The 22745-nt window shown below is 42.3% G+C and overlaps 1 protein-coding gene across 9 annotated transcripts in view; it reads left to right on the top strand.

Annotated features, from left to right (window-relative positions):
• The window catches only part of CUNH2orf76 (chromosome unknown C2orf76 homolog), a 63077-nt gene that overhangs the window by 4236 nt on the left and 36096 nt on the right, over positions 1-22745 (top strand). For 3 of the 9 annotated variants that reach the window (XM_047084672.1, XM_047084671.1, XM_047084669.1), the window contains exon 2: positions 21742-21886. In XM_047084672.1, coding sequence (XP_046940628.1) covers positions 21754-21886 — 133 coding nt within the window. In that variant the 5' untranslated portion in view covers positions 21742-21753. Of the gene's footprint in view, positions 1-7303; positions 7435-7550; positions 7676-11089; positions 11295-21741; positions 21887-22745 lie in introns of those variants that run through there. The other 6 variants (XM_047084666.1, XM_047084664.1, XM_047084670.1 and 3 more) reach the window with 4 other exon arrangements.

Genomic DNA, 22745 nt, shown 5'->3' with positions numbered 1-22745 from the left:
TTTTTAAAGTAAATTTTAGAGTATGTTTGGGGGTCAATAAATTATATGAATTTTTTAAATGTTTTATGTATTTTTGAGAGAGAGCGAGCAAGCATGAATTGGAGAGGGGCAAAGAGAGGGGATAGAGGATCTGAAGCAGGCTCTGCGCACTGACGGCAGCGAGCCTGATGTGGAGCTTGAACTTGCGAACCTTTGAGATCGTGACCTGAGCTGAGGTCGGATGCTCAACCAACTGAGCCACCCAGGCTCCCCTAAATCATATGAATTTTTAATTCTATATTTGGATAGCATTGGAAGGGAAATTGCTTTGCGTATCCCCAGAAAGTGCAAGTTCCTCAGCTTTGTTTATATCCTTGCTAGCAACTAGCACACTTTGTAATTATTTTATTTACAGTCATTTTTTTAATTTTTTTAAATTAAAAAATTTTTTTTTTTACATTTATTAATTTTTGAGAGCCAGAGACAGCCAGAGCACAGGTGGGGGAGGGCCTGAGAGAGAGGGAGACATGGAATCCGAAGCAGGCTCTAGGCTCTGAGCTGTCAGCACAGAGCCCGGCGCAGAGCTCGAATGCACAAATTGTGAGATCATGACCTGAGCTGAAGTCGGACGCTTAACCGACTGAGCCACGCAGGCACCCCCATAGTCATTTTTATTTATGTATTCTTCGGTCTGATCTCCCTCCTCTACATAAGCCAAGGAGAATAGGGATTACCCTGTATTGGTCAGTTCTGTATCTCCAAGTGCCTGGCACTTCTTAGACACCTGAACAAAATGGCAGGTGAATGAACAGAGTCATTTGCTCTTTAGGAAATGTAGTCATTCTGATTAGCTGTGAACTTGGAAACTATTAGAACTGAATGTGCAACTCTAGGCTATGGTAAAGTAGATTAATTCTGGTAAAAGGACTATGTAACCTCTTTGTATCACAGCCAGCTGGAAACAGAACACCTGAAATATTAAGAGAAGATGGGGAACCTGATGAGCCAACTAGTCAGCCTAATCGGCCTTCCCACTTAGTGGAGAGGCTCTTGTCATTGCCGCAGCCTGCCCTCACATCCTTGGGGTGCCAGTCTTGAGTACTCACAGGCTACCCTTGCTGGGTCTCAGCGTAGAGGCAGCCGGGCAAGATGCCTTAACAGAGGTTGAAAGCAGTGCTTGCCCGGTGGGTGTGAGTCGTAGTTTTATATTAGGTGTCTTGATGTAAACTAAACCTGTAATTTCTAAAAGGAACCTAGTTATTTAAAAAAATGGACTACAGTTACAGGAAAGCTTTGCTAGAAGGCAAAGGCTAGAGTGCTCACAAATGATGAATTATCTCCATTCAGTATTTATTTTCATTTCTTGGTATGTGATTCCTGAGGCACAGCTCAAGCAAAGCTGGGAGGAGATTAGTGTGTTTTAAAGGGAAGGAAGCACTTGGAAAATGCTTCTGGGGTAGGAGGTGGGCAGAGTAGGGGACGTTTGTTTTGTGAAGGTGGAGGAAGGAGGTAAGTGCTGAGATGGGGGGATAAGAATGCAGCGTGGCTTTTCTCTCTGTTCCCTCTGTTTTTTCCCCCCATTCTTTTCTCTTCCTGTGTCTCTCTTACTCTTCTGATGGCATAACTCGTTTTTGGTGGCCAGGCAGCTGGAGGTGTTAGCCAGTCCCTCCCCTTTGCCATTCTCTTGTTCCTGTGAGTGTTCATATTCAGAGGAATTGTAGCAAGCTGGATGTGAGAGAAGAAAGAGTGTGCGTGAGACCTGTATGTGTATGATTTGCTCTTTGTCCTGTGTCTGTCCAGCTAACATGGTGGGGTGGTATTTTGGGCTGAGGTAAGACTAGGAGACCAGGGCTTGCGATCAGGGGGCTGTGGTAGGAAGCGTTCTACGTTGTCTAGGAGTAGGGAAGACTTTCTTAAGACTTATTTAAACGTAAATAAACACTGCTGAGATATTGCCTGTATCCTGTCTAGAAATACTTATGACTGGGGCGCCCGGGTGGCTCAGTTGGTTAAGTGTCCGACTTCGGCTCAGATCATGATCTCACGGCTCGTGAGTTCAAGCCCTGCATTGGGCTCTGTGCTGACCTCTCAGAGCCTGGAGGCTGCATCAGAGTCTGCCTCCGTCTCTCTCTGCCCCTGCCCTGCTCACACGCTGTCTCTCTCTTTCTCAAATATAAATAAACATTAAAAAAAAGTATTATATTTATGACTAGGGATAGGAATTAGAAATACTAAAATATGATGACAGGTGTTTTGACTGATAATTCCTTTGGAGACAATGCCGATTTTTTGGAGATTAAAAAAAAATTATTTATTTTGAGAGAGAGAGAACATCCATGCATGCACTTGCAGAGAGAGAGACAGGGAGAGAGAATCCCAAGCAGGCTCTGCACTGTCAGGGCAGAGCCCGATGTGGAGCTGGTTCCCACAGACCGGGAGATCATGGCCTGAACCGAAATCTAGAGTCGGAAGCATAACCGACTGAGCCACATAGGCTCCCCGAAACAATGCCATTTAAAAAAAACAAATACTTTATTTTTATTTTGAGATAATGCACTAAAAAAAAAAAATCCCTAATTTTTATTTTGAGGTAATCGTAGGTTCACGCGCAGTCGTTAAATAATGCAGAGATCCCTTGTACCCTTTACCTGTTTTCTCCCAATGGTAACATCTTGCAAAACAGTAATACCACAATTGAAAGACTTAAGATACAGGACATTTCCATCATCAAGAGCCCTCATATTATTCTGTAATAGCCACAACTGCTTCCCTTCAGCCCTAACCCCTCCTTAGCTCTGATATGATTATGTGATTTTTCTTCTTTAGCCTTCTGCTATGGTAGATTACACTGATTACTTTTGAAATATTGAACTACCTTTGTTTCCTTGGAAGAAACCCCACTCGGTCATGGCATGTAATTCCTTGTATATATTGCTGAATTCCATTTGCTAATAATTTAAGGATGTTTATGTTTGTATTCATAAGACATGTTGGTTTGTAGTCTAGAATGATTCTGTCATTCATAACAAGTCTGGCCTGTGAGTTGATCCTGACCTGAATGTGTTGCGGTGCAAGGTGGTGTTACTAATCACTTTAGCTACAACTGGGGACAGATTTCTCAAAATAAGCCAAGTGAAAGAAGCTAGACAAGAAAGTATAATCCATTTGAGTCCATTTATTTAAAATTCTAGAAAATGCAAATTAATCTATCATGACGGCAGATTAGTGGTTACCTCGGGAGAGGACCAGTGATTATATAGGGGCATGAGTAAACTTTGGTCGGGAGGCAGGGGAATGGATATTTTCATGATCTTGAATGTTGTAATGCTTTTACAGGTGTATACAGAAAGTCAAAATTTAAATAATTTTGTAATATTAATTATTAAAATTAAACAATTTTATTAAAATTAAATGATTATCAATTAATATTTATTAATAGTAAGTATTAATTATTACGTAATTATTATATAAGTAACTCATTGTATCTCATTTATACCTCAATAAATAAAAGAACTAATACATGGAAAGAACACACCTGGGGACAGATTTCATACCACCTTTTCTAACTGGAAGACTGGTCATAGGGAAGACTATCCATAGGACACACCTAAAGCAATGAGCCATTTAATCTTCTGGAAGCTCCCACTGAGTAACTAGATTAGTTTTGGAGTGATCACCTGTGTTGGTTACCCGAGAGCTTGCTTGTGGTGTTTTCTTGAAACACCCACGGGTCTAAGATGCAAATAACAGTGCTTTTGAGAAGGAGGCAAGTTAATACTTACACACACACACACAAATCACAGGCCTGGTGGTGCACATGGTGTCCTTGGAAAGAAATTTCTTTACAGTTTACCCTGGGAGCCTTGTGGCTCAGAGGGCACAGGTTGTCCAGGCCTCCAGTGTGGTGGACTGGAGGGTTTTCACTTGAGCACACATCATTGCATGTGGAACTTGCCTTTGGTGGGGCTGCCTGAGGGCAGTCAGTCCTGTCCTGTCTGTGCTACCAGCTGAGTGGCATTTGTCTGTGGGAACAGGCGGAGGAGACACCTGGAAATGTTGACAAGTATTTTGCATGGGAGGCATCGGAGCTGGGATGTATGCGTCAGATAGACTTGTTGGTAACAGTGATCGTATGGTGGTCAGAGCCATCTTTTAGGGGTCGGCAGATTCAGGTGTCAGGAGATTGGAGGTGCTTACAGTAGTTTGGGGGAAACTCAGCAGGGTATTTTGCCTCATGAGGACTATTGCAGGGACAGGCAGTTGTGAAAGACAAAAGATCTCTAAAGAGCTCCCTGCCTGCGTTTCCTGGGGGTGTAAGTCGTTCTCTCCCTAGATGCTGAGATTATCTCTCTCCCTCCACCTGTACAGAAATCTGCGTGTTTCATTCCAGCATCTATCACTTTCACCTTTCTTCTAATCAACTCCTACTCCCTGAAGAGAATTTTTTTCTTTTTAAATATTCTATTTTTTAGTAATCCCTACGCCCAATGTGGGGCTCAAACTCACACCCTGAGATCAAGAGTCGCACGCTCCACTGACTGAGCCAGCCAGGCACTTCCCCTGAAGGGAATTTTTATAAAACTCACAGAGATGCATTATGTCCCCTACTTTGGACTGCGGTGCATTTGAGTGGGTCATTATTCTTGTGATCTGGGACTTGGTCAATTCAACAAGGGAATCCAGGCAGCTGAACCAGAATTCAAATCCCCTAAGCCCCTTTTGGCGACTTGTCACATGGAGGATGTACCAATTAGGCTGGCAAGGGGGTTTCTGCAGAGGAAAGAAAGAAGCATCTTACAAAGGAATGGCCAGTATGGAATCCCAGGATTTCACACTGGTCTGTATCAACCCCCTCACCCCCACTTGCAATATTGTTTGTTCTGATCATTAACCAGGAAGCTCCGGAGAGAGGCTGATCCTTTTCCGGGGACGGCCACATTCAGGGGACAGACCATTGTACTTTGTACGTTATGTGCTCCAGGAGGAGATTAGGCAGGTAGGGTGAGAAATCGTTTTGAGTTGATTTCTCAGGAGCCTTTTTTCAGACGATACCAGATGGCTATGGGTGGTAGGGAGGAGTAGACAGTCTATGGAATACCTTGACCGTTAGCCCTTCGTTCCTTAGCATTTGTGATGAAAGATGCACCATTGTCAGACTGCAAATAGTGTGGAAAACCAAACACATGGCACAGATTCTTTTCAAAGGTCACAGTGGTTTCAGGTGATTTGGGACATTAAGACTATAACCTGAAAAAAAAAAATGTCATTGGGAGTGTGGCTTCCTGAGAGGAGGTCAAAGGTCAAGTGTAAGCAGTCTGCCAGAAGCCGGTGGGGGCAACGGTCTGTGTGGTGTGGCCTCCCTCGCCACCAGACCAGCGCATCAGCCTCTGGCTGGAGTCACAAGTCTGGCACGCGGCGGTGGCCGTGTATCAGAGGTGGAGTTCTTTTTGTTGTGCCCGCCTGCGAGGATGGACCAAGGCAGCCGTGTGGGCAGCCCGGGTGGTGTAGGTGCCATCAGTAGCTGGAGTGCGGCTCCACCAGATTTGTGGGCATCTGGAGGAGTTGCCCCGCTGGTTCGGTCAGCAGCTGAGAATCGTTGCCACGGTTCACAGCCCAGCGGACAGTTTTCCAAGTGGCAGATCAAACCACTGGGCCTTTGGCGACAGCACAGGGGTCAGTACAAACATCAGATTCATCCATGGGAACATCAACCAGAGCTATGGCAACGGCCTTGAGTTCTGCCCACTGAGCAGAGGGGTCATGTCCATTTTCAGTTCTTCCTGGGGAGGGGATGCAGGGGAGCTTGTGGTGGCGTTTCTCTGCCTGTAGCTCCTCCCGATGAGGGAGAATCCCCCCCTGGCACTACGGACAGGGAAGTAGAAGTAAGTGTAACCTACCATTTATACATTCACGTGAAAAAAACAATAGTACTTTGGATTGGCCTGAAGGGCCCCATCCACTAGGTCACATTAGTCTCTCTCCCCCACTGTGAATCTTATCCAAACCCCATTGGCTAAATCTGAGTACCTCCTTACACAGGGCCAGGTAGGGTGGTGACTTGGTACCTGTATCCACAGAGCCATAAAAGTTGGAGTCCTTCCCTTCCGAGAAGTCCCCCAGCATACTTAGGTGGATAAGGCTTTCTAGTCTCTCTTAAGGACAGGGAGACCTCAGCCTACCCATAATTGTCCTCCTCCTCCTTTTTTTTTCTTAATAAAAAAAATTTTTTTTTAATTTTATTTTTTAAATTTCCATCCAAATGAGTTAGCATATAGCGCAACAATGATTTCAGGTGTCGATTCGTTAACGCCCCTTACCCATTTAGCCCATCCTGCCTCCCACAACCCCTCCAGTAACCTTCTGTTTGTTCTCCATACTTAAGAGTCTCTTCTGTTTTGTCCCCCTCCCTGTTTTTATATTATTTTTGCTTCCCTTCCCTTATGTTCATCTGTTCTGTGTCTTAAAGTCCTCATATGAGTGAAGTCATATGATATTTGTCTTTCTCTGACTAATTTTGCTTAGCAGAATACCCTCTAGTTCCATCCACGTCGTTGCAAATGGCAAGATTTCATTCTTTTTGATTGCCAAGTAATACTCCATTGTATATATATACCACATCTTCTTTACCCATTGATCCATCGATGGACATTTGGGCTTTTTCCATACTTTGGCTATTGTTGAAAGTGCTGCTAGAAACATTGGGGTGCATGTGCCCCTGCGAAACAGCATACCTGTATCCCTTGGATAAATTCCCTAGTAGTGCAGTTGCTGGGTCGTTGGGTAGTTCTATTTTAATTTTTTGAGGAACCTCCATACCGTTTTCCAGAGTGGCTGCACCAGCTTGCATTCCCACCAGCAATGCGAAAGAGGTCCTCTTTCTCCGCGTCCTGGCCAACATCTGTTATTGCCTGAGTTGTTAATGTCAGCCATTCTGACAGATGTCAGGTGGTATCTCATTGTGGTTTGGATGTGTATTTCCCTGATGACGAGTGACGTTGAGCATTTTTTCATGTGTCGGTTGGCCGTCTGGATGTCTTCTTTGGAGAAGCGTCTCTTCATGTCTTTTGCCCATCTCTTCACTGGATTATTTGTTTTTCGGGGAATTGTCCTTCTTCTTAAAGCAGATCTCAGGGTAGAGGGTGAGGGGAAGGACTGGGGGTGCAGAGCAGGAGAGGGGCTCTCTGCCAGGAAGCAAGGCACACTTTTAGTTCCGAGTGGCCTGGTGGCTGTTCATCGTCCAACTTAATGAACGTTTCAGTCACCCAGAGCTCTAGATCCTCATTGCGGACCTCGTTTGTTTAGGCTCTGGGGACTCCTTTGCTGTTCCAACAGCTACAGCCACATTGCCTCTCATCTGAGAGGTGGCGTGCAGCATTGCCAAGGACGGTGAGCCACAGCCAAAGCACCACTGGACAGCTTGTGTCAGTCCTACCCTTTGCTGCTCATCCTCTAAAGGTTAATCAGCCCTTACTCCCAACACCCACCTCTTGGACAAGAGCATTTGCTGCCAGACCCCAGGGGATCTTCTTATATCCCCAAAGCCCACGAGACCTTTGTCTTTTCTGTTCCAGAAAGCCATGTCTCTGCTAGCGTCCGTCGTCAGCAGCAACTACCAAGAACTGTGAAGAACCTGAAATTTTATCCTAGTTGAAAGCCGACAGTCAGCCCAGTTTGCTGGACGCCCGCAGAAGACATGGTAATCTGGGGTCAGAGACAAAGGACTGTCTCTACACGGCGCAGTCAGCAGCATGAATTGCGTGTTTGTGTCAGCGCCTCTTGGCCCATTTATCCCATGGGGGCAATGCAGAGTGGTCCAGAAAGATGCTGCCCACTCAGTGGGTTAGAGTCATGGCTGTAGAGCCCTGAGTTTAGGAAATCCCAATCTAGGTGCTGGCAGAGAGCATGAGACTCCTGGGTCACGGACAGAGAACTGGAGTACAGCACAGCCAATAGCATGAGTCTCATGTTTGTGTATTTCCTCCTCTTGCCCCATGAGTCTGCGGCTGTAGAACCCTGAGTTGAGCTAATCCAGATTTTTTGTTTTTTAAGTGGTACAAACAAACCTGCCTAACCTTAGCCTGGAAGGGGACTCTCCTTTTGTTCTACTGGACAGTAAACAACTCTGCCCTCTCCTCTGGAGGGAGAGGATGTCTGTGTTTCTAGGCTGTTTACCAGACACATCTGTGTGTAGATAGTCCAGAATGAAAGCAGCCGTTTCCTCATAAGATGTGCAAAAGTGCGAGAGATCCCTGGAGAATTGCCTCCCAACACATTGTACAAGGGTTAACATTCTCACCGAGGGCTGTGAATCAAAAAAAAGTAGAATTGATATTCAATATACCTTGTTTAAGAAGGAAAGTGTGTGGAATATTCTTTCCAAATAGTTAAGTGTCTAACCCTTTGGGAAACTCAACTGTCCACGATAGTAGTTCTTTTTTTTTTTTTTTTTTTCAACGTTTATTTATTATTTTTGGGACAGAGAGAGACAGAGCATGAACGGGGGAGGGGCAGAGAGAGAGGGAGACACAGAATCGGAAACAGGCTCCAGGCTCTGAGCCATCAGCCCAGAGCCCGACGCGGGGCTCGAACTCACGGACCGCGAGATCATGACCTGGCTGAAGTCGGACGCTTAACCGACTGCGCCACCCAGGCGCCCCTCCACGATAGTAGTTCTTAGAGAGTCTTACTTGTCTTGAGCAGAGAACCCAAATTGTGATTTTGTGTATTTACCCCAACTTGAGGGTCACAAAGGCAGGTCTGTGGAATTACAGGTGTTGATTTTTCAGGGGATGATATACTCACGACATTCAACATTTTATTTATTAGAATTGCTTATGACTCTGCCTCAGGAAAGGGCAGGTGCTAATGGCATTATGTAACAGAGTAGTTACAACACTGAGAAGCATTTTTGTAGTCATCAGATTTAGCTGATATTTATTTTGTACTTAAGGTGTTATGTAAACCCCTAAAGAAGAAGACTGTTTTTTTAACCTACCTAACAAATAGTTGAGGTTGGGGTCCCTGGGTGGCTCAATTGGTTGGGAATCCAACTTCGACTCAGGTTATGATCTCACGGTTCTTGAGTTTGAGCCCCGCGTCGGGCTCTGTGTGGACGGCTCAGAGCCTGGAGCCTGCTTCAGATTCTCTGTCTCCCCCCCCTCTCGCCTACTCACCCTCTGTCTCTCTCTCTCTCTCTCTCTCTCAAAAATAAACAAACATTAAATAAATGGTTGAGGTTAAAAACTTCAAAATCATTCATAAGTTAATACATTGAAAATATGTTTCTCAAATGTCTTATGTCCATGAAAGGTGAATAAACTGAGTTTTCTAATAGTGCTTTGATTTCATTTATACCACTAAATACTTAGAAGAAAAAGGCCAAGGGGTTTTCAAATGTTTATTTAATCCTCATGTGGTCTTAGTTTATAAATGTATTCTTAAGTTCATATTTTAAAAAATTATGCTTTCGAGAAAATTTAAAGCAAATTCCTGTTCAGTTTTTCTCTTTTTATTGTAATGACCAGCTTTTACTATTTCATTGTTACTGAGATCTATTTTTACAATAAAAGTTGGTTCTCCCTCTGGAGGTTAAAAAAACAAAATATGCTTTTGAAGTAGGCCAGAAGAGATTAAAGTGGAATGAACCTTTCACTTTTAGTCATAGTCTTCAATGTGATGTGATTTAATTTATGAACTTCATAAATAATTCTTATGAACTTTAGTTACACTGAAATATTATATAAAGGTATTAATTTGCCAAGGTTAAGTTCTGTTTAAAAGGTGAACATTTATCATTCGCCATCTTAGCAGGATGCTAGGTGCTCAGTACTTTTAAGATGAATAAAAATAATGAAGGTATTATTCCCCCCTCCTTCTGGTCTTAGGCACCCCCACCCCCCGACTTTAGTGAAATGACACATTTGGATGACATTTAGCAATGCATAGGATTATTTACAAGCTTTAAAGCAAACTTGATATATGGCAGCTTTGGTTCTATAATACTTAAATTTAGGAGGTAGATATAACTTTACAAAGATGTTTAGTTTTTCAAAATGATGCACCCTAGGAATCTGTTAAAATTCAGGACGTAATACACCACTTCTCGGAAACCTGCTGGTTGCAGGAAGGAAGGTCACCCAGTGCCCTCTACTGTCTGGTGGTTATAGAATCTTCCCCTCGTTGACTGCTTCAATGTTGACTACTTTCATACTCTTAAAGCTTCTAATAGTTAACTCCTTCTGGATTCCATTCATTTACAAAAAGGTCAAGAGCATGCCTTCTTCAAATGCTTTTAAAGGCACATGTACTTTTTTTTTGTTTTGTTTTTGATAAGAAAGTCTTCATTATTTGCGTATTCTTTATTTATGAATTCGCCAACTCACTACAATTTATTTGTAACCCTGAAAGCAATACTCAGAGTACTTTTTTGGTGGAAATAACATGCGCAGAACGGTGAAAAATAGGAGTTCACCAGGGTTCACGCTCCCGGCTGAGGTCAAACAGGGGGACCTTCTTGTTTCAGCTCTCAGGTTGTAAACAAGTGGCTGGTTTACGTTCTGTTTAGTGCCATACTTTTCACATCGTTGTGCTTTTTGTTGGCGAACCCACTCTCCAAAATGGCTACATGTAGTGCTGAAGTGCAGTCTGGTGTTTCTGAATGCACGAAGGCTGTGATATGCCCGAAGAAGAAAAATACGTGTATAAGATTAACTTTTTTTTCCCAGACCCGAGTTACAGTGCCGTTGGCTGTGAGCTGAATGTTGATAATAAATCAACAATATAAAAGAGGCATCTTTAAGCATCAACACACATAAAACAAGGTTATATTTTGGTTGCTTGATGAAAATGTTGTGACCGGACATCCCAGAGACTCATGAGAACCTAACCCTGTATGTCCTTAGGGGAAGTGGTTCAATATTCACTGATTCACTTTCTAGACCTTGTCTACTGCAAATAACCAGAATCGGCTGTAGTTAGTTAGTTAGTTAGTTAGAGCTGATAGAGATAACTTAAAGTTAACAATGGAGTATTCTGCGAATATGCATGTTTTGTGCTTGTCCTAATGCTAGGCTCTGAGCTTTTATGTACCGTGTCTATTTTTTCACCTCAGGAGCCTGTGCCAACTGGTTTATAGTGCTTCAGCTCGGAATTTTGCCACGAGGAGGGGAGCCGGCTTGGAAGGAGAACAGCTGGGCCTTCAGGGAAGCTGGCATGCAGCTTGGCTTGGCTTTCCCTGACCATTCCCTGCTGAATTTCCACCTTTGCTGGTTGTGCTTCTGGAGCCTGGGTCGGAAAAAACAGCTCCAACCTATCCTGTAAGGACCCGGGAATTCTGGTCCAGGAGGGAGGCTGCTGGGCTGCGTCCATTCTTGGCTCTGAATGATGCGCTGGTTACCTGTTAGGGACCTGGGAGCTCCAGGTGAGGGGGTTCCTACACACATTTTGTGTTTGCATCTTTGCTTTCAAGAATTTATTTATTTATTTATTTGTCAGTTGATGGACATTTATTTAAATTTTTTTTTTAATTTTTTTTAACATTTATTTATTTTTGAGACAGAGAGAGACAGAGCATGAACAGGGGAGGGGCAGAGAGAGAGGGAGACACAGAATCTGAAGCAGGCTTCAGGCTCTGAGTGGTCAGCACAGAGCCTGACGCGGGGCTCGAACTCACGGACCGTGAGATCATGACCTGAGCCGAAGTCGGCCGCTTAACCGACTGAGCCACCCAGGTACCCCTAAATTTTTTTTTTTAAATATGAAATTTATTGTCAAATTGGTTTTAACACCCAGTGCTTTCAAGAATTTAGTTTGCTTTGGATATGGCTTTTACTTCATGATCCCAAACCAGCTGGGGAAGTACCAGAACAGGTTTTTTTTAGGCAGGGAGGTTTAATGACCTTCCTAAGCCCCAGGCACTGTTATGTTTCTTTTGTCTTGTCTGTCTGCCTGCCTTCCTTCCTTCCTTCCTTCCTTTCTTCTCTCATGCCCCTCACCCCTCGGCACTATAACATTTCAAATCCCCACCTTACATCATATAAAATGTACCCATATGCTACATAAAACCTGACATATAATTATGAACAGAGCCGAGTTGCTGTTGAAAGGTTATATGTTGTAGGTATTTGATTAAATGTTAATTTTGATTTTTTAAAACGTTTTCATATTCTGGAATAACAAGGTTTTTTTTTTTTTTTAAGGTCTCAAACACTTTCACGGGCTGTGGAAAAGCTCATAGACCCTAGGTACCGTGACTGCGCAGGACTGATATGGCAGGGTGTCCGTAGGAAAGGCTTCAGATTTTCCTCATTTCCTCAGCCCTTCAGCTGCACATTACTTCTCCTGACATCGTTGGGGGGCTCTGATGTGCCTCAGGCCACACGTATTGCTGGCTCTACAAAAATAAGCCATGGAACCTTCTTTCCCTCAAGGGGCTTGTACGCTAACCCGCTTTAACAGTCGTCTTCCCTGCGGCATGACCCAGTGCTGTGGGCGAGCAGAGGGGCTGTTGGCTCAGCCTGGGGCAGAGGCGGAGCTGGCAGCAGAGATGTCCCGGAGCAGGTGGTCTGGACTGAGTTTTGCAGGATGCTTGCTTGCACGGTGAGGCAGAGAGGCGAGGGGCAGAGGGAGTTTGGGGGGAAAGCCGGGGGGGGGGGGGGTGGAAAGGTATGGCAGAGGCTTAGAAACAGCGTGGTATGTGTGGGAAACTATGGGCTGTCACTGATGCTGGAGTGATACATGGAAGGTGGACTGTGGTGGAGACAGGTAACATCAGAGAGGAGGGAAGGGCTGGGTACCCAGGGCCTTTGTGCCATCTTGGACAAGGTTAGACTCGTCCTGGGCGTGTGACCTACTTCTGGTGCCTGGGCTGCGTGTGCTTCAGATTTATTTGGTAACCCTTAATGCAGTATTGGTTGCCTAACTGAGTCTCTAGCCTTGTCTACCCTTGACAGTATTGATAAGTCCTGGGTTGCTTGCTTTTGTCCAGTTATCTCTTCTTAAAAGAAACGGAAATGGCTTCATTTTAAAAATACCTTTTTCTTGGTGCATACCACATGAAAATAAGCATACAGGGAAACAGCTAAACTTAAAAACACATAATTGTTATTAAAACATCCAGCAATATTAAGAATATATAAAACAGGTAGCAGTCTCTGGTATGTCTACCATTCAGAGATAGCCACTGTCAGCATTTTGGTAAAGCCACTGTCAGCATCTGGACAGTGTCTCGCCGTGCTTATGGAGATACTACGCACCTGCCGTTTTCTCGCTTGTGTTTATTTTTATTCACTAATATGCCATAGGCAGCTTTCAAAGTTAGTGTCCCTGGAACCATATCGCCCTTAGTGGCTGCAGGGGATTTTATCTTACGGCAACTGTGTGACACAATTTACTTGACCAGTTCTTCACCAGTGGGCCTCTAGATGGATTCTAATTTTTGTTAACTGTTGGAAGCACTCTAGTGAAAAACAGCTTCGTTGAATGTACATCTACATGTACTTACCTTTTCTTGAAATATTTTTCTTGTGAGAAATTTTAAACATAAAAAAATAGGATAGTATGACGAGGCCCCGTATATACCCAGCTTGAGCAGTTGACAATGTTCTAGTTCTACCATTCATTTCCCCCCCCCCCAAAATTAAGTTTATTTATTTTAAGAGAGAGAGAGAGACAGAGAGGAGAGAGACAGAGACAGCACAAGCTGGAGAGGGGCAGAGAGAAGGAGAGAGACAGAATCCCAAGCAGTCTCCTTGTTATCAGCACAGAGCCCGATGTGGGGCTCAAACTCACAGATTGTGAGCTCATGACCTGAGCCAAGATCACGAGTTGGATGCTTAACCGACTGCACCACCTAGGTGTCCCTACCATTCTTCTTCTTCTTCTTCTTCTTTCTTCTTTCTTCTTTCTTCTTTCTTCTTCTTTCTTCTTCTTTCTTCTTCTTTCTTCTTCTTTCTTCTTCTTCTTCTTCTTCTTTCTTCTTCTTTCTTCTTCTTTCTTCTTCTTCTTCTTTCTTCTTCTTTCTTCTTCTTTCTTCTTCTTCTTCTTCTTCTTCTTCTTCTTCTTCTTCTCTTCTTCTTCTTCTTCTTCTTCTTCTTCTTCTTCTTCTTCTTCTTCTTCTTTCTTCTTCTGCTTCCCCCCAAATCTACACTCTCATACTTACTTTTCCTCTGTCAGGGTATTTGAAAAGCAAATCATTCATACCATTTTGCCTATATATACCTTACACTTTTTTTTTTAATGTTTATTTATTTTTGAGAGAGAGAGACAGAATGCAAGTGGGTTAGGGGCAGAGAGAGAGGGAGACACAGAATCGGAAGCAGGCTCCAGGCCCTGAGCTGTCAGCACAGAGCCCAACGCGGGGCTCGAACTCACGAGCCGTGAGATCATGACCCAAGCTGAAGTCGGACACTCAACCGACTGAGCCACCCAGGAGCCCCATACACCTTACTCTTTTAAGATAAAGACTCAGAGGGGGCGCCTGGGTGGCTCAGTCGGTTAAGTGTCCAATTTCGGCTCGGGTCATGATCTCACAGTTTGTGAGTTCGAGCCCTGCGTTGGGCTCTGTGCTAACAGCTGAGAGCCTGGAGCCTACTTCAGATTCTGTATCTCCCTCTGTCCCTCTGCCCCTCCCCTGCTCATGCTCCGTCTCTCAAAAATAAACAAACATTAAAAATAAACATTAAAAAAAAATTAAGATAAGGACTCAAACGTAATATCAAGTAAACAGAACTGACATTAATTCCTAATAAGATCTAATATTATGCAAATCACAGCCCATCTAAATGTTGCTTTGGTTGATATATCTCTTTAAGTCACTTTTAATTTATAATTTTCTACCCCTTCTTTATTTCTCATGTTATTTGTTGAAGAAACCAAGTCATTTATTGAGTAGAATGTTCCAGTCTGAACTTGACTGATAGCCTCCTTCTGGTGTCATTTGACGCGTTCTTCTACCTGTCGTGATAGCCCATAAGTGGGAAGTCAGATCTGGAAACTAGCATCATTCATGAGGGTTGATTGTTAGTAAGTTCAGGTGCCATCAGCCCCCCGATGTATCTGTTCTAAACTTTCCCGTCAATCTTGTGCCTCGTCATTTTGGCATCCCTTTATGATCTTTCCTTACATTTATTATTTCATAGAATTTTCAAAATGATGATTTTTAGCAACTAATAATTTTGGGGTAATTGTAGATTCGCATGCAGCTGTTGGAAATGATACAGAGAGCTCCTTTATGCCCTTCACGCAGTTTCTCCCAGTGGTAATACCTTGCTTGAGTATATAGTCCAGCATCACAACCAGGGAATTGATACAATCCATGGATGGTATACAGATTTCACTAGTTTTACATGCACATGTATTTAGTTCTATGCAATTTTATCACACGTATTGATAAATGTGGATAACACCGCAGTCAAGAATCAGAGCATTTTTATCATAAGGCTTTCTTATGCTACCCTCTTATAGCTACACCTGCTCCCTTCTCTCCTCCTTTCCTGACAACACTAATCTGTTCTCCATTTCTGTAATCTTGTCATTATAAGAATGACATATAAATGGAATTCTACAGTATGATACCTTTTGTGGTTGGCATTTTTCATTCAGCTTTATTTCCCTGAGATCCACTAAGATTGTTGCACGTATTTATAGTTTATCCCTTTTTATTACTGAGTAGTATTTCATGATATGGATATACCACAGTTGGTGTAGCAATTTACGCGTTGAAGGATGTTCGAGTTGTTTCCAGGTTTTGGGTATTACAAATGAATATGCTATGAGCATTCATATTCAGGTTTCTGTGTGAGCATTAAGTTTTCATTTTTCTGGCATAAATGCCCAAGAGTGCGGTTGACAGGACGGATGATAAGAGCGTGCTTAGTTTTGTAAGAAACTGACCTTTTCCAGAGTTGCATTCCTACCAGCAGTGAATGAGATCTAGTTTCTCTGCACCCTTCCCAACATTTGGCGTTATCACTATGTTTTATTTTAGCCATTCTGATAGCTATGTAAATCATGATTTTAAAATTTTATCATTCTTCAGGCGCCCGGGTGGCTCAGTCAGTTGACCTTTCATCTTAGGCTCAGGTCATGATCTTGCGGTTCATGGGTTTGAGCCCCGCACTGGGCTTAGTGCTGACAGCTCAGAGCCTGGAGCCTGCTTCGGATTCTGTGTCTTTCTCTCTGCCCCTCCCCCACTCTCACTCTGTCTCTCAAAAAAAATAAATATAAAAAAAATTTAAAATCCTATCATTCTTTCCTTTTTAGCTATAATTCTTCTAGAAAAAATAACTTTTCTTCATCAGCTGTTTGATAACCGTGAAATGCAGTCTGTATAAGAAAAGCATAAAATTTGATTATTTTTCTCATTTCTATGCCCCATCCCACCTTGGTAAACCAATTTTCAGAAAAACAAGTGCCATGTTAACTCCCAGAGTGACTGGCCTTTTAAAAGTATCATTATGAACTCATGGATTTATAAAATATTTGATGTGATAATTTTCTCGGGGTAGATTAGAAGAGAAATTGCCATGTCAGAGGGCAGGTAAACTAAAAATTTTGATTACCTCACTCGTCTCCAGAAAGGCTGTGCCCATTTTATGTTGTTAGCCATAGTGTCTAAAAGTATTTCTCCACATCCTTGCCAACACTGGTTTGGCCACTTTTTAAAATTTTTAAACAGTTTACCAATCTGATGGCAAAATTGTTATCTTACTGTTTCTGTTTGCGATTTGTCAGTTACTAGTAAAGTTGATCAACTTTTCACGTTATTGACTTTGTAAAGATAACCAAGTACCTTTACCCATGTTTCTACCAAGATATTGGTCTTTTCTGACATATTTCTGTTGTTATACCTATCAGCCTTTTTCTGGATGGTTGCTGATTTTTATTCAGTTAGGAAGGGCTTTCTTACCTTTTAAGATTATAAAAATATGTGCCCATTTTTCTTGTGCCTGTCTGTGGTTTTACAGTTAAATGTAAATATTTGTTCCTTATATGATTTATTTTTGTATAAGGAATGAGGTAAGAATGTAGCCTTACTTTTCTCCAAATGTCTGACCATTCTCCTAATGCCATTTGTTAAATAAACTATCTTTTCCCCATTGATGTAAAATACCACTTTTATCTTGTACCAAATTCTCTAACCTAGAGTCTGTTTCTGAGTTTTCTGTTGTGTGCCACCGATTTGCCAGGTTTTCCTGCTTCATTATCACAGCTTAAATTGCTTAAGTTAATTAAATTACTTAAGTTGTCCCTTTAACATTTTTACTCTTGACTTTTGTAAGAATATGAATCATACCAGCTAATTCATGTATTACTATTATATGCCTGTTGCTTTATAATGTGTTTCAATACTTGGTCCTTTTTTTCATTTTTTATGACTTTGATGACCAAGCTCACAAATTTATTCTTTCCGATAGATTTTAGAAATATCTGTGACACGTTCCTAGAGCACCTTTTATACTTTGATCGAGATTTTATTCAGTTTATAGAATAATTTAGGGGAGAATTGATTCTTTTACAGCTTTGAGCCTTCATAGTTAAGAACATGGTCATTTCATTTATTCAGATCTTTTGTCTGTCCTTGAGGATTTTTTATTAATTTATTCCCAAGTGTATTGTTTTGGTTTCTCTGTCCCTTCAGTGGAATGTCTTTTAAATTTGACGAGATCCATTTTTTTTTTTTTTTAAGTAGGTTGAACCTCTGGGAAAATGTCACGTTTTGTAATCTGTAATATTAGCTTTCTAAACTGGCTCTTCACTATGTCTGCATTCCTAAACCAACAAGCTGTAATTCCCGCAGTCCTTAAAACAAATCTGGAAATGGCTGGTTTCTGACAGTAGCTGTTATTCTTTAGTTACTGATACAAATAACAACAAATTTCCCGTGAAGACGGCAATGCATTGTGGACCAAATTAGATATGAATGCAGACTTGCAATTTCAGCTATTTAAGTATGACTTTTGGGAAGCTTTGTATTAAGGGAAAGAAACAAACCTGTAATTATAAAACAGTTTCATAAGGCATGCATGTGCCAGCCTGCCCAGCCTCCTTAGACCATTTACACGATTCATTTATGGCACCTGGGAATCTAGGATCTTCTGCTGCTGTCTAAATGAGCTGCCTTTATGTCCAACCCTATTTTATCCCAAGTTGACTATTGCTAAAAGCAGCTACCACTATTCATTGAGATTCTACTGTGTGGGATCCAACTTTGTGTTACAGCAAAGAGGTAGAGGTGGTTTTTAGTTAGTTCTGTCTGTCTCTAAACTCTTCGAGCACTTGGACTACTCTATAGGGCTTCCTGGCATGTGTGGCTTGCATGTGTGTGGGTGTCGTTTGGAGGGCTTCTTTGTTGTGGGAGCTTGATGACAGGAGGAAGAAGTAGTCATGCTTTTAACAAACCTGCTAACGCTGCTTCTAAAATACAGAAATTTTAGATGTATTTTACTCAGTTGATTGAGCATCCACCTTCGGCTCAGGTCTTGATCTCACGGTTCATGGGCTCAGGCCCCGCATCAGGCTCTGTGCTGACAGCTCAGAGCTGCTTCGAATTCTTTGTTTCCCTCTCTCCCTGCCCCTCCCCCACTCACTCTCTGTCTCTATCTCTCTGTCTCTCTCAAAAATAAACAAACATAAAAAAAAATACAGGGCTCTTTTATAATATCCCTTTTTTTTTTAAGGAGTTTGCTTTATTAAGTACTTCAGTATATTTTAAATTGTAATTTTGTGGATGTCTGCTGAAGTGCTATTACTTGGTAGAATTCTTGGATCAGAATTTGGGTGGGGGCATTGTAATCCAGTTTAAGAAGAAATAATGTCATAGCTAATATTGGAATTATCAAAAGATTTGTTAAATTTTTTATGTTTATTTTTGAGAAAGAGCGAGCTTGAGTGGGGGAGGGGCAGAGAGAGAGGGAGACACAGAATCCGAAGCAGGCTCCAGGCTCTGAGCTGTCAGCACAGAGCCCAACACGGGGCTCGAACTCACGAACCGTGAGAGCATGACCTGAGCTGAAGTGGGACGTTTAACTGACTGAGCCACCCAGGTGCCCCAAAAGATTTGTTAATTTAAGGCCATTAACCACTATGCAAGACTATAAGGTGAATCCTTAACTTTATTTTAGGGAGAGAAAATAATTTTCAGTTCATTAAGAACCATTCATTTAAATATAAACAATAGTAGTTATAAATTATGTATTAAAGCAGCTTGAACCTTTACTTTTCATATATAATGGTCTATATATTCCCTCAACCTTAGTAAAATATTGTATCAGCATTTTATGATGCAGAAAGACTTTCTAGGCCAAATTAGTGTAGCTTGTGGTGTATATTATGAAGGAGTCCAAACACATTAAAAGATGTAAAGAATAACGTATGACCCATATACTGAACACCTTGCCTAAGGTATAAACTTCTACCAATATAAGTGGTCTGTGTACTTCTTTCGTATTGCATACTCCTTCCTTTGGCTCAGAAATAACAATTATCTCTTTTTTAAACGTAATACAAGCTATGTTTTTTAAAAAAAAATTTTTTTATTTAAGTAATTTTTTTTTCAATATATGAAATTTATTGTCAGACTGGTTTCCATACAACACCCAGTGCTCATCCCAAAAGGTGCCCTCCTCAATACCCATCACCCACCCTCCCCTCCCTCCCACCCCCCATCAACCCTCAGTTCGTTCTCAGTTTTTAACAGTCTCTTATGCTTTGGCTCTCTCCCACTCTAACCTCTTTTTTTTTTTTTTTTTTTTACCCCTTCCGCTCCCCCATGGGTTCCTGTTAAGTTTCTCAGGATCCACATAAGAGTGAAACCATATGGTATCTGTCTTTCTCTGTATGGCTTATTTCACTTTGCATCACACTCTCCAGTTCCATCCACGTTGCTACAAAGGGCCATATTTCGTTCTTTCCCATTGCCACGTAGTACTCCATTGTGTATATAAACCATAATTTCTTTATCCATTCATCAGTTAATGGACATTTAGACTCTTTCCATAATTTGGCTATTGTTGAGAGTGCTGCTGTAAACACTGGGGTACAAGTGCCCCTATGCATCTGCACTCCTATATCCCTTGGGTAAATTCCTAGCAGTGCTACTGCTGGGTCATAGGGTAGGTCTATTTTTAATTTTTTGAGGAAACAAGCTATGTTTTTGAACTTTGCATAAATGGTAATGTGCTCTGACTCTTCAGCAACTTGCTTTCTTTTTGTTTGCCATAATATATATTTTTAAAAGTTTACTTACTTATTTTGAGAGAGAGAGCACAAGTGGGGGTCGGGTGGGGAGAGAAGGAGAAAGAATCCTAAGTAGGCTCTGCGCTGTCAGCACAGAGCCCTATGCAGGGCTTGAACCCATGAACCGTGAGATCATGACCTGAGCTGGAGTCGGACACTTAACCGACTGAGCCACCCAGCTGCCCCTCGTTTGCCATAATATTTTTGAGATTCATTTATGTTGGTGTGTACAGTCCATTTATTTTTAGTGCCTATACTGTTTCACCGAATGCCATAGTTTACTTACCTCTTCTGTTGATGGACATCTTGTTTCCAGTTTTTGGAATTAATAAACAATATTCTTTTGCACATATTTGGGAGGTTCCCTCAGGTACCTATGAATGAAATTGCTGTATTGAAAGGAGCATATATCTTCAGTTTTACTAAATATTGCCAGATTGTCTCCAAAAGTGTACCTGTTTGGGATGCCCACCTTCCCTGATTAAATTCTCATTGCTCTACACCCTTGCCGACACTAGATATTATCAGATTTTTTAGTCTGTTAGTTCAGTAAGTGATCCCATTATTTTGAATTTCTCTGATTACTAGGGAGGTTAGATGTCTAATGTGTAGTATTACAGGTGTTTTTTCCCAAATGTAATTGTATATTACGGCTGCAAATTGTATGCAGAGTTGAAAGCATGAAGTACTTATTACTGGATAGAAGTAGACCATAATTCTCTCATTAGATCATAAGCAACTTTGCAGATTTTTGAGGAGGAAATAATTTGGTGTGATTTTCTGATAGTGTATGAGAGCATGGACTTTGGAACAGGTAAACAAGGGAGCCACGATTCAGGCATCAGTTTGGAATTAAACGTGGCTCCATTATTTACCTGCTTTACGGCCTTGGGCAATTTGTGCAGTCTCTCCAAGTCTGTTTCCTCATCTTTAAAATCAGTGTAATACCTCATGGTTTGATGGTAGAGTCAGGGGAGATGACATTAACAGCTGGCACATAGCACGAGCATGTAGTTTTAGAATGAGGCAAACGTGCTTAAACAATAGCGTGAAAGAGGGAAAACACCACAGCAGAAAATGAAATCAGCACTGAAATCTGGCAGCAGTTGTGAGATTAAACTGTGACGTATTGTTAGCTGACTCTGTCTCAGGACCAAGTGAGGGGACGTCTGGCACAGCAAATCCCATTCAGTCATGTCTATGCCATGCGTCTTTGGAAACCCCACTTCTTCCCGTACACGCACCCACACACCTGTGTCACTTGTGTTCCTCTGGGCCCTGTTCGTTTTGTGCCAATCAGGACATCAGTGACTGTGACAGAGCTGTCCAGGATCACAGTGGACAGACGGGGGTAACCTTGGGACCCTTTTGGGTGCCTGGGATCTGGCCTGGGTTTGGGGACTCCGTCAGTAACCATGCAGCGTGGGAACGATGGCCGGGCGCCCTGGAGCTGATGGTGGAAATGCACGCTTGTTGGGTAATTGTGAATGGATGTTATTCAGACTGTTCTCATGTCCCTCGCCACAGGAATTTCTCCGCATGGCTTCCAGAGAAGTGACCATTACAGTACGCCTCATTCGTTCTTTTGAGCATCGCAATTTCAAACCTATAGTGTATCATGGAGTTAATTTGGACCAAACTACAAAGGAATTTATAGTATTTCTAAAGCAAGGTATGAGATGTCTTAATCATTTCATTTTATCAATATTTTGAGAAAAATAGTTGACTACTATATTGATGGTAATCTTTTAAAACTACTTTGAAAGATATTAATTTAGGTTCTCAGCCAGGTGCTAGGCCAGCTCCTGGTCTGGGCTTTGGCATCAGCCAGAGTATCTTCCCAAGGCTCTTTGGGCATTGCGTGTGCCCTCCTCGGGAATCATTACCCTCATGTTTGGCTTCTTCCTCCCCCTCCCGCCTTTTTTTTTTTTTTTTTTAAGTGTATTTATTTAAATTGAGAGAGGGAGAGAGAGCCTCTGCAGGGAAGGGGCAGAGACAGAGGGAGACAGAAAGAGAGAGAATCCCAAGCAGGCTGTGTATGTACTGTTAGCGAGAGCCTGACGTGGGGCTCGAACTCACAAACCATGAAATCATGACCTGAGCTGAAACCAGGAGTCGGATGCTTAACCGAGCAAGCCACCCAGGCGCCACTTCCTCCCCCCCTTTTTTTTAATTAAAAAAACTTAAGATCTTGGTTTGCTTGTGGTGGGCTTATGGATTTGGAGATTGATTAACAAGGGAATGCGGTGTAGCTCATGGCCTTACTTGGCTGAGCACACAGAGGGCCTCATGGGGAGCATGCTCGGAAGGTGGCAGGCCTCCGTCTTTATAGCCGGAAAATCATGAGTGCTGTGGGTCAGTGTGATCACAGAAATGACAGCCAGACCAACTGGTGTTCGTTTTTCATTTTGAGCTTGACGTTCGATAGGCATGAAGTCAGTGAAGGCTTTTTTTTGTAGGACCTCGATGGGTTTCTAACCCCTGTTTTTACCATCAACATTTGATAAAACATCTAGAATAAGCTTTTATTA

This window comes from Lynx rufus, unplaced genomic scaffold, assembly GCF_022079265.1.
Source record: "Lynx rufus isolate CCGP_SWC_20201006 ecotype Redwood Valley unplaced genomic scaffold, mLynRuf1.p SCAF_2, whole genome shotgun sequence".
Classification (NCBI taxonomy): Eukaryota; Metazoa; Chordata; class Mammalia; order Carnivora; family Felidae; genus Lynx; species Lynx rufus.
Note: the sequence above shows the minus strand (reverse complement) of the source record. Positions and strands in the feature narration are given on the sequence as shown.